We start from the raw sequence: 12,824 nt of genomic DNA on the forward strand, positions 1-12,824 counted from the left end.
GACATGTACCCACATGGTTTATTTTGTTTTGAAATAAATGAAAAAGTTGGTCTCTGCTAACTCATGGTTGAATCCAATGGGGGAATCAAGTATGTTGTGGTTATTTGGAACCCAGGAGGCTGAAAGGATGAGAAGAATGTGTTGATGGGTTGAGATGGAATGAGTAGTGTCAGCATTAACAAAGACATGGCTTTTTCAGTGCAGTCAGTGTTTGCAATGTTAATTCCAACTGTACCAGATTTCAGTTAAACAAAAAAGTCTGCAGATGCTGGGGTCGAGTGCAGAACACAAACACACAGGAGAAACTCAGCAGATCACACAGCATCCGTAGGAATTAAAAGGTAACCAGTGTTTCAAGTTTGGGACCTTCGTCAGGTATAAATAAAAACAAGCAGGGTATTTACTTCATATGGATGCTGAGTTTCTCCAGTGCATTTGCATATTCTACCAGAGTTAAATGGTTGTTTCTCGTGATCTTTCCTTGGGTCATATTTTGGATAGCGCTAAAGTCGATCAGGCAAAGTTTCATGTCAGCCTTTGTAATGGCATTTTCAGCAGTTTGGAGATTGTCAATCTGTAAATGATGGATTCCTTTAAGATACCAAAGCAATTATAAAAAATATTGAGTTGTCAGGTGGGGCTCTCCATTTAAAGTCAGGCTTCCATGTTGACAAAATATTAACTTTCATTAGCATTTGGCTCTGAATCAGTCAGTCATGGGTTCAAGAATTTAAGTAATACAGAGGTGTGCTGACTGTGGAATGCTTTAGATTGGTCATTAAATCAGCGCACATTCTTTACATAATTGAGTTCATACAATGCAATGGCTGTATATGAGGAATGGTGGAATTAGAACCATAGAACATTACCACATAAAACAACCCTTCAGCCCTTCTAGTCTGTGCTGAACTCTTTTTTTGTCACTGACCTGCACCCAGTCCACAGCCCCCCATACCTCTCCCATCCATGTACCTGTCCAAATTCTTCTTAAAAATGTTAAAATTGAGCTCACATTCACCTCTTCAGCTGCCAGCTCATTCTACACTCCCACCACTCTCTGCATGATCCCCCTAATGTTCACCCTAAAACTTTTCACTTTCACCCTAAACTGCTGAACCTTTCCTGTAACAGAGTTCCTGAAATATTTAATGTTAAAATTGAGCCACTTTTGCTGGCAGCTCATTCCACACTCCCACTACTCTTTGTGTGATGAAGTTCCCCCTTAACCTTTATCCTCTGGGCTGTATCTAACTGTAGTGGAAAAAGGCTAGTTGCTTTGTCTATGCCCCTCATAATTTTGAATACCTCTATCAAATCCACCCCCCCCCCCTCACTCCAGGGAATAAAAGTCCTAACCTGTTTAACCTTTTCCTGTAACTCAGTTCCTGAAGTCCAGGCAACATCCAAGGAAATCTTCTCTGCACTCTTTCAATCTTATTGATATCTTTCCTGCAGTTAAGTAACCAAAACTGCACACAATATTCTAAATTTGGCTTCACCAATGTCTTATAAGACTTTACTATAACATCCCAATTTCTATGGAGTATAAAATACCTTGATTTATGAAGGCCAATATACTAAAAGCTCCCATTACAGCCCTATCTACTGTGAAGCCACTTTCAGGAAACTATGTATCCGTATTCCCAGATCCTTCTGTTTTACCACACTCCTCAGTGCCCTACCATTTACCATGTACGTCCTTCCTTGGTTTTCCCTTCCAAAATGCAACACCTCACACTTGTCTGCATTAAATTCCATCTGCCATTTTTCAGCCCATTTTTCCAGCTGGTCCACATCCCTCTGCAAGTTTTGAAAAATTTCCAGTGTTTTGCCTAATATTTTCAACCAACACAAAATGGATTAGATGGTTAACACTTTGCATGTGAATTTCCAGAGTGCAAAACCTGTAGCTGCATTTGCCTACATAACAACGGTGCCACAAACCAATATGAGATATTTTGTGGACATGTTGCATAAAGGCACGTTCTTTCGGAACTGAGATGCAGTATGAGGACTCCGAATTTTATTCTTCTCAGAATACATTGCAGCTTTGAATAAGATTGTCAGTAGTTAGTGGGTTGTGCCTGTGGTTCCCAACATTTTGATATTGTTTTGTATCTGAAAGAAATTGCTTGAGTATATGGTCTTAGAAATTGGCATGAGCGTGGGCACCATAAAGAGTCAGATATTTTGGATATTGTCCTCTGAAAGAGATCTCCTAAATGATCTGTGAAACGCACTGTAATTCTTGCTTCTACCATCAGGAAAGGGGTTTAAGTGCCACAAGCCTCACACCACCAGGTTCAGAAACAGCTGCTACCCCTCCAACATCAGACAAACTCAATCCGAGACTCATTTAAGGAGTCCTATTTTTGCACTTTATTGATTTTTTTCTCTTTGTATTGCACAGTCAGTTTGTTGATATTTCTTTATTTGTTTACATGTATACTTCTTGAGTACAGTTTTTTTTTACACTGCCAATAAATGCTAATTCTGCCTAGCTCATAGGAAAAACAGTCTCAGAGTTGTATGTGCTCATACACATATATATACTCTGACAATAAACCTGAATTTTGAACTTTTAACTGAATATGACCTGTACTGAGCTACTTACTTCCCTTTGGAAGTCAAATTTCATTGCTAGGCTTACTGTAAAAAGAACATTTTTTTTCTGTGTTAGTGTGGATTAAGAGAAAATGGAAAACATTATAGGGACTGGACTAATTGATTAGTTATCTGCTTTTTTTTTTACTGCTGTGTAGTATCCACTGTGTTAACAAGAATAACTTTACAAACGTATCGTCTGATTCAAGGTGCTGGAAAATCTCCCGCAACAAGGCTAAAATTTAAGGATTTTTATAGTCTTCAAACCACCTTGGGAATTTGTGAAATAAAGTACAGGTTGAATACCCCTTAACTGAAAATCCAAAATCTGAAATGCTCCTCAAGTGTAAAATTCCACGCATGATCTCACTTGCCCATGTGGGGCTCTGACACTTCTTTAGCACCAGTTTGTTACCAACCATCGTTAACGCCAGACCTACGTTGCATTACTCACTGTGTTTTTTGCCATCCTGCAGAATTTCTAGTATTTGGCGCTGCATTTATCTTCTTTTGTAAGTAGAGATAGAGTTTTTATTTTTTAGTAAGTACAAAACATTTATTTTCATGTGAAATCTGAAATTCCGCTCCACCTAAAATGCCATGTTTCAATGTAACGTGACCAGCAACATTAAGGTGTTGCAAAAATAAAATACAGTGTACTGTAACCTTTTGATCAAAACGCAGCATCGTAAATGGAGTCTGAAAACCTGCCATTGTTTGCTGCTGTTGTTTAACAGCTGACACAAGGATTCTGCTGATGTTACCCTAAACACATTATTCAAAAAATCTGAAACACTTTTGGTCCCATGCATTTCAGATAAGGTGTACTTGACCTGTGCTCCTTTTAAATCCAGATGTAAGATATTTGTCGGTGCCTGTGCTACATAATTGTTTAGGAAAAGGAGGTGTAAGGTGCTACAGGTCACCCTTGGGCAAGGTGTAGTACCTATTTAGCCTCCTAATCAGGGTCATGTGAAGCCATGGATTGCAGTAATGGATGATTTTTACAACCAGATTCTACAAATTTTAATTTAAGGTTGTAAAACTAAAAATACTGGCCAGATGAATCTGCTGATCAATGGCCAGGGTTCTCCATCCAGTATGGACATTGCAACTGAAGAAGGCAACAGGGAACCACTTCAGTATTTTTTCCTTGTATAATCATGAACTCAACATTACGATTATGTTCTCACCTCAAAGATGGAGCCCTCACCAAAGGAGGACAGGGGAGGCAACAACTAAAATTCGGAGGATCAGAGAACATGACAGAAGGAGAGACATGATTGCCCATGCCGAACGGCAAAGCACCTGAATGAATGATGTAAGATATTTAGATACTTTAAATCGGATAACTGGAGAACATGCTTTACACTCAGCAGGTCAGACAGTATCTGTGGATCGAGAAACTGAGTTAATGTTTCAGGTAGATCATCTTTCTTCTCCATTGATGCTGCCTGACCTCCTGAATATATTTGCCATTTTGATTTTATTTCACACAAATGCTTTATTAATTCTCATTCATAAATATAAAATTCACTCTAAATGTAAACATTAAATTAACATTGGGAGAATGCTCAAATCATAACATTATATACCGTCCTTTTTTTTTAAATCATATCGTAGTTCTTTTAAAAAAAACCTCAGTTGAGAGAGGAACAGTTAAAGCATCATAACCCTGACCTTCATCAGTAGTACTACAGTTCTGAACTCCTACTTGATGAAGGATATACTGGCCTTGGAGGCAGTGTAGAGGAGGCACACTAGATATATTCTAGAGATGAGGGGGTTATCCTACTAGGAGTGGTTGAAACATCTGAGATTCAGAAGAATGAGAGGGGATCTTATCAAAAAGTATAAAATTATAAAAGGCGTAGATAAGATAGAGGTAGGTAAGTTTTTTCCCCGCTGGTCTGGAAGATTTAGGGTAGTAGATTTAGGATGGAGGTGAGGAGGAACTGCTTCTTCCAGAGAGTGGTGAATCAGTGGAATTCTCTACCCATGGATGCAGTGGAGATGCCTCAGTAACTATATTTAAGACAAGATTGGATAGATGTTTCAAGAGTAGGGGAATTAATGGATATGGGGAAAGGCAGGTAGGTGGAGATGAGCCTATTATCAGATCAGCCATGATCTCAATAAATGGAGGAGCAGGATCGATGGGCTGGATGGCCGCTCGCATTTCTCATGCTCCATCAGCATAGACATGACAAGTAGAAGTCGTAAGATGAAGGGAAATATCTCGAGCAAACTCAAGGCCTCCCACTGTATTGCACCAGCCATGTTCGCTTTCTTTGGGATACCTTGAACCTAAAGATGTGTTTCCAACTCAGCCACAATCACCAAACTGTTTCTGATTTTCTAGCATTCATGTATTACCCGTGGGGTTGGATCAGAATTTTTGTGGCGCTTTGATGCTCCAGTTGAGAACTGCTCAGCATTTCATTTTGCAAAGTTGTTTCCCAAACTTAGGAATTTGTCATTCACATTGAATTACAAAACATTTAAGCTTCTAATAACAACGGATTCCCATTCCGAATCCGATTCTATCTGCACTGGTGCTTGAGATTGGCGAACGAAAAAGAAGATGAAGCATTCCTTGTTTCTCTCACACCTTTAGCCCCCGAAGTATTTGGGTTTTTGTTTACGAAGTGCCGGCATCTTCACCCTGGAAACAAATCGCGAATTCTGTGCAAATCTTTTGGAATATCGCAACTCCCAAATCGTTTCAAGAAGTTTTCCAATGGTGAGTGGTCAGATGTCCTTTTGGAACTGACACGCCCTTAAAACGAGAGCAAAAGGATTGCCCCGCATTCACCGAAGCTTGAAAACGACTGAGTGAAGGTGTCAACGCAACTTCAGCAACGAAGAAGCGGCACCTGCCACCGGCATTTACTGGCACTGGGTCCCTTGCCTTTTAATGGTCAATATTGCCCCTCTTCAACATCCATTGGCTGTGTGCGGGGGATGCATCGTCCAATGAGATATTCAGAAGTGGAATAGTGTGCACGCCCTTTGCACATTGCGGATTATCGGACGTCTGCAAGGCAACTGCGGATAAGGGGAAAGGCATCGGGGGGGGGGGGGGGGGGTTGAAAGTGTCTGCTTTTTTGTTGTTGTTGTTGGCATTTTACAGCTGATTTAAGCAGAGCTTGGGTTTGAGAAACTTTTGGGCCACGGTTTTGCTCGTTTGGCACAACTTTATCAGCCAAAAACAATCGGGTGCATCAGGACCCGTCCGCAGGGCAAATGCAACTTTCAAGTTGCCATCTTCCACTGCTGGGCTACAGGGGCAAGGGGGGGGCGGGGGGGGCTGCTTCCCCGTCAAAGTGCAAGGACTGAGCCAAAGCAGCGGCCGGCTGCCTCCCATCGGCGCAAGAGGACGCCGCCCACCGCCGCAAGCTGAACTTCAACGAGGATGAGACGGAGGTCCTGATCTGTGAACTGACTCTGATCCAGGAGCAGCTCTTTGGCCGAGGAGACACCAAAATCCCGGCAAGAGCCAAAAACAAGATCTGGCATTCCATACTGGCCAAGGTTAATGCTGTGTCCAAGTGCACCAGGGACATAGGTGACATTAAGAAGAGATGGTATTACATGTGCCACCGGTCTACGGTCTAAGGCTAAAGTAATCAGGTTGACGCAGGAGGCAATGCAGAGCGAGAACATTATCCAAACCCTGCACCAGGAGGCTGCCAATCAGAAGGTCACGAGCTATGATGCTTCAGGGCCCAGAAGCTGCAATAACAGAGGGCAACAGGCAAGCCATGGGCTACCACACGAAGAAGTCCATGCCACCCAGCGAGGTGAGGGGGCAAGCCAAGAAGGTGCCAGAGCAGATGTTGCCACATCACCCAGTCCAGTGGCCATCCATCCTGCTTTTCACAGTGGGGCCGAATGCTACAGAGGGAGCCAAACAGGAGTCTCGAGGCCATCAAGCTAATGTAGACTTTCGTGATGAGTTGCTTCTCGACAGTCCCTTGGTCAACAACTCATGCCACCAAAGTTCCCCATTTAAATGACCAGTGAATCAACCTGCTTGGTGTAAACCCAAATGAGGAACAATGAAAATCAGTCTGAGGGTCTGAAGGACGGGTGCTGTGTGGGTAGTTAATGAGAAGATTGTTACCCATTGTGATGTCAGAGACTTATCCCAATTTGTCCTGTCCCTCTTTGGTCCTTCTGTTTTGAGAGTTTTGAAATAATTTTCACCAGCTCTCTATATTCTATACCCTGTTTATTAGAAAAGGTAATCTCTTGACCTGTAGTCTTATTGTCACTTCCCACGGGCAGTGAGAATGTTGAACGACCAAAGGAACTGCTCGCACTAACCATCCAAGACTCTCATATTCCTGAAACAATATTTATTTAACCATATAACCACTTACAGCACAGAACAGGCCAGTTCGGCCCTACTAGTCCATGCCGTAGCAAATCCCCACCCTCCTAGTCCCACTGACCAGCACCCGGACCATACCCCTCTAGTCCCCTCCTATCCATGTAACGATCCAGTCTTTCCTTAAATGTAACCAATGATCCCGCCTCGACCACGTCTGCCGGAAACTCATTCCACATCCCCACCACCCTCTGCGTAAAGAAATTTCCCCTCATGTTCCCCTTATAATTTTCCCCCTTCAATCTTAAACCATGTCCTCTAGTTTGAATCTCCCCCACTCTTAATTGAAAAAGCCTATCCACATTTACTCTGTCTGTCCCTTTTAAAATCTTAAACACCTCTATCAAGTCCCCCCTCAATCTTCTATGCACAACCTTTCCCTGTAACTCAGACCCTGAAATCCTGTCAACATTCTCGTGAACCTTCTCTGCACTCTCTCTATTTTGTTTATATCTTTCCTATAATTTGGTGACCAAAACTGTACACAGTGCTCCAAATTTGGCCTCACCAGTGCCTTGTACAATTTCATCATAACCTCCCTACTCTTGAATTCAATACTCCGATTTATGAAGGCCAACATTCCAAATGCCTACTTCACCACACCATCTACCTGAGTATCAGCCTTGAGGGTACTATTTACCATAACTCCTAAATCCCTTTGTTGCTCTGCAATCCTCAATTGTCTACCATTCAATGTATATGACCTATTTAAATTTGCCTTTCCAAAATGTAGCACCTCACATTTATCTGTATTAAATTCCATCAGCCATTTCTCAGCCCACACCTCCAGCCTTCCTAAATCACCTTTTAATCTACGGTAATCTACCTCACTGTCCACAACACCACCAATCTTTGTATCATCCGCAAACTTGCTTATCCAATTCTCCACCCCTACATCCAGATCGTTAATATATATAACAAATAACAGTGGACCCAGGACCGAACCCTGAGGAACTCCACTAGTCACCGGCCTCCAATTGGACAAACAATTTTCTACCACTACTCTCTGACACCTCCCATCCAACCACTGCTGAATCCATTTCACTACCTCTTTATTTATACCTAATGCCTCCACCTTTTTTCCTAACCTCCTGTGGGGAACTTTGTCAAAAGCTTTACTAAAGTCTAAATAGACAACATCCACAGCTTTCCCTTCATCAACCTTTTTTGTAACCCCCTCGAAGAACTCAATCAGGTTTGTAAAGCATGATCTACCCCTGACAAAACCATGCTGATTACTCCCTATCAATCCCTGGACCTCCAAAAATTTGTAAATAGCATCCCTCAGAACACTTTCCATCAACTTGCCCACCACAGACGTCAGACTTACAGGCCTATAATTCCCAGGTTTGCATTTGGACCCTTTCTTAAAACAGAGGAACCATATGCGCCACCCTCCAATCCTTTGGCACCACCCCCGTGGCCAGTGACATCCTAAATATCTCGGTTAATGGCCCCACTAACTGTCCACTAGCCTCCCTGAGTGTCCTAGGGAATATTTAGTCCGGTCCGGGAGATTTATCCACCTTTATCTTTTTTAACACAGCCATCACTACCTCCTCGGTTATCCTTATATGCTTCATGACCTCCCCACTATTTTTCTTTACTTCAACTGGTTCAACATTTTTTTCCCTAGTGAATACCGAGGCAAAGAAATCATTCAAAATTTCCCCCATTTCCTCAGACTTCTCACTCAGCCTACCCTCACTATCTACAAGGGGTCCAATTTTATCTCTCACTAATCTTTTACTTTTAATGTACTCATAGAAACCCTTTGGATTTATTTTTACTCTGTCAGCCAAAGCCTCTTCATGCCTTAAACTTGACTGGACTTGCCGCTCCACTGCAAGCATTTGACAGTTACTCCAGCTGTGCTGAAGCAGTTCAACCAAAGCTGGGAACTTCTTGCTGGGAAATTGGAAATGAACAGCTTCATTTCATTACCAGTGCCCTATTTTGATTCATAATACCATTCTTTTGCTCTCCCAAATTATTTCTCTTTAGTTGGTCAATTTATCACAAAATTACACCATATTCAGCTGGATTTTCTTTGTAGGTATAACCTAAAATATACTTCAAAAGAGTATTAACCAATAATCAAAAGTTGGTGATGGAAAATGCGCTGACTGGGTGCATCACAATCTGGTATGGGGACACCAATACCCCTGAGCGTATACCCGGGAAAAGGTAATGAACAGTCTAGGACATCACAGGCAAGACCCTCCCTACTATCGAGCACATCTACGTGGAACGCTGCCACCGGAGAGCAGAGGCAATCATCTAGGATCAACACCACCCAGGACATGCTCTATTCTCGCTGCTGACATCAGGAGAGAGGTGTCGGTGCCACAAGACCCGCACCACCAGGTTCAGGAACAGCTGCTCCCCCTCCACCATCAGACTCCTCAACACAAACTCAATCAGGGACTCATTTAAGGACTCTTACTTGTACACTTTATTGATTTTAAAAAATTCTCTCTATATTGCACAGTCGGTTTGTTTATATTCATTATCTGTTTACAGTTCTTTATTTGTTTACATGTATGCAGTCTGTACATTTTTTGCACAACCAATTAGTAGTAATTCTGCCTTGCCTGTAGGAAAAAGAATCTCAAGGTTGGATGTCATTTATGTACTCTGACAATAAATCTGAAAACTCGAAAGTCTACAGACACTGTGATTGAAGTAAAAGCCCAATTTTGGACAAACTCAGCAGGTCAAATAGTGTTCTCTACAGTATATACTGTAGCAAAGTTAAAGATACATTACCAACATTTCGGGGTTGAGCCCTTCTTCATGATGAAGGCTCAAGCCCAAATCGTTAAGTTTAGAATGTGTTTTCAATTAATAGTTATTTGGCAGAATTGGATAAATAAAAATAATTTAGGAAAATGCAATTTTTGCAACAGTTTAGTTTGACTGTAATTTCAAGGTGCATTGTGACGACAATGAACTTTTTTCCTGTCACATGACTGACTAATGTCTTCTATTACCTGTGTGTTAACAAATATGGTTTGTCAGCAATCTATACAAGATATCCAGAGCTCCGCTCTTAATGCAAAATTCACAGCTGATACTGTAAAATGTTTCACCTAAACAAGTTGGCTTTTTGGATTCTTCTGTTTTTATGCATAATTTTTTTTAAAAAAGCACATTTCCCATGTCTTGCTTTCTTGCTAAGTATTTCCAGTAATTTTAATTTCATTAAAATGCTTCAATTTTGCTTATTCACAAAATTAAAGTCTTTCACTAGTCTGTGTTCATACTTCACAAGATTCAAGAACAATTCATTTCCTGCCTTGTCAGAATCCTGTATAAATTTCACACCAATAAAATAATGATGCTTTTTCTCTGTTCTAACAGATCTCTTTCTCTGTAATTCTGCACTCCGTATTGTGTTTTAACTGCTGTTCTTTGTACGGCTGAATGAGCTGGACTGCTCGCAAAACAAACTCTTTTTGTACCTTAGTACATGTGACAATGAACTTGAACATGAAATTCAAGACCCTATTTCAAGATGTGGAAGAGAAAATTACAAACAAAACTGTGTCAAACATTGTATAATGAATATATTTTAATAGGGAAAGATATGTGTAAAACAATGGAAAGATTGATCCTGCTTAAGTACAATTTTAGTTACTTAGTTTGCAATTCAGTACTAATTTAAGCCTTTTTTAAAATTAAATTATTTGAATGGGTGAAGTAACATTTTCACTTAACTTGCACTTTTATCATGAAATAAATACTTCCTAAATTTTATTCAGTAAATAAATGAATATATTTGACCAAATTTACATGGTAAAGTAAGAGGGCAATTTATTTCTCCTTAATATACAAGATAGGATCAGGTGCATTGTTAACTTCCAGTTCCTAAGATTTATGTTCCACTATTATCTTCATTACTGACAAAAATCAAGTACTTCTACTGCTGAAGTGAACAGAACTTGGTAATATGAATAAAGTTATGTCTTTACAAAAGACATCATTTATGTGATAAGTTCATTGTTGCCCATGGATCTTTAGTACTCAACCGTAACTATTAAAAATGTGGATTAATTATTTTAATCAAAAGATTTTAAGAATACCTAACATAATTTAAGAAATTATGTTTAAATTTATCTTTTTTTCTTTCCTCCTTTGTACAACTGTCCTCTTTTCGTCCTGCTGGAAACCACCCATTCATATTTACACTTGCTTCTCTAACCTTCCACCTCATTATTATTGTAGTTCATTCTGCTTGGTTGAAGAGATATCTTTCTTCAGTTCAGACACCATACCTCGCAATTATTTAGTATTTTGGCAGGGATGGAGAGGTGGTGAATAACTGCTACTGAAAGTGGTCTGATATATAAGCAAAAAAAGGTTTCTGATATATTGGTGTGTATGATCAGGAGTATTATTTATACATGATTATATTATGATTATATTATTTGTACGGTGCATCTTGGCGCCTCACAGTTTGGCGGGCAGCAACCTCCTTTGAAGAAGACCGCAGAGCCCACCTCACTTACAAAAGGCAAAGGAGGAAAAACCCAACACCCAACCCCAACCAACCAACTTTCCCCTGCAACCGAGTCTGCCTGTCCCACATCGGACTTGTCAGCCACCAACGAGCCTGCAGCTGACGTGGACATTTACCCCCTCCATAAATCTTCGTCCGCGAAGCCAAGCCAAAGAAAAAGAATATTATTTGTCCACAGAGACCATTGATGATGTGAAACAGGAAGATATTGGTTCAAATGTCGATGTGGATTATTCTTCACCAGAAGTTGGATCTCCACTGATCTTTCGAGAACCAAGTCCATTCCAGTGGCAAGGAAAGAGGGTACATAAGCAGATTTCTGAGGAAGAACTTCTAGGGATCCAGGAGCAACACAATAGATTACTTGGGGTTGGAAATGATGAGTTACATGGAATCAGACAGGAACTGAAAGAGCTCCGAGATGATATTCGTGAATTGGCCACCACCATCAGGCAGCCCCTAGAGCAACTGGCAAATTGAGTGCAAGCTCTCCTTCCACCGCTGCACCATCCTCCTCATACTCAACCATCAGAGATGACCACCTCCTTCACACAGCACGATAAACCGACTTCAGAACCTAATGAGCTTCTATCCTTTCATCGCCAGACACACCGAAAAACCAGTAAAAGAGCAAAGCTGAAAGTATAATAAAACCAGAAAATGCTGGAAACACTCAGCAACTCAGGTAGTATTTGCAGGAAGGGAAAGGGTTGATGATTCAAGTTTGGGACCATCATCAGAACAAGGAAAGTGAGCTCTCCCAGTGGCCACTTGTTTCAATTCTCCGCCCCATGCCCTCGCTGATATGTCTGTCCATGGTCTCGTGCACTCCCAGACTGAGATCACCTGCAAATTGGAGGAACACCACCTCATGTTCCATCTGACCACCCCCCCCCCCCTAACTACTTGGCATTAACTTCAACTGATTCGGTTTCTGCTTATCTATCCTTCTTTCCCCATTCCTCTCTCTCTCTTCTTTCTTTCATATCTGCATTCATAGAGTCGTCCCTCCTTATCCTCTCTTGTCCTAACCATGTCCCATTACCATGTTTTGTCTGTTGATCTATGCTCCACCCCCTGCCCTTTTATTCAGGCTCCTGCCTGCACTTTACTCATACTTTAAAGGGCTCAGGCCTGAAACAAAAGTTTTATATCTTTACCCCCCTATAGAAGCTGCAAGTCCTGCTGAATTCCTCTAAGCATTTCTTTGTATTTACAAAGAAAAACCAAGTTTTGATAATAATTTAAACTTCTCTTTTAGGAATATCATCCTTGAAGATGTTCTCCTCTGCCCTTCACTAGACC

At 41.1% G+C, this 12,824-nt stretch overlaps 1 protein-coding gene across 1 annotated transcript; it reads left to right on the top strand.

Moving 5' to 3' along the window:
• The first annotated feature begins 3,916 nt into the window (after positions 1-3,916).
• LOC138746577 (myb-related transcription factor, partner of profilin-like) lies at positions 3,917-12,167 on the top strand. The gene is given in 7 exon segments (XM_069904869.1): positions 3,917-3,983; positions 5,111-5,347; positions 5,954-6,207; positions 6,209-6,369; positions 6,371-6,555; positions 7,899-7,901; positions 11,698-12,167. Coding segments are annotated over 7 exon segments (1,377 nt in total).
• Positions 12,168-12,824: the final 657 nt, after the last annotated feature.

The sequence above is a fragment of the Narcine bancroftii genome, chromosome 12 (assembly GCF_036971445.1).
Source record: "Narcine bancroftii isolate sNarBan1 chromosome 12, sNarBan1.hap1, whole genome shotgun sequence".
Classification (NCBI taxonomy): domain Eukaryota; kingdom Metazoa; phylum Chordata; class Chondrichthyes; order Torpediniformes; family Narcinidae; genus Narcine; species Narcine bancroftii.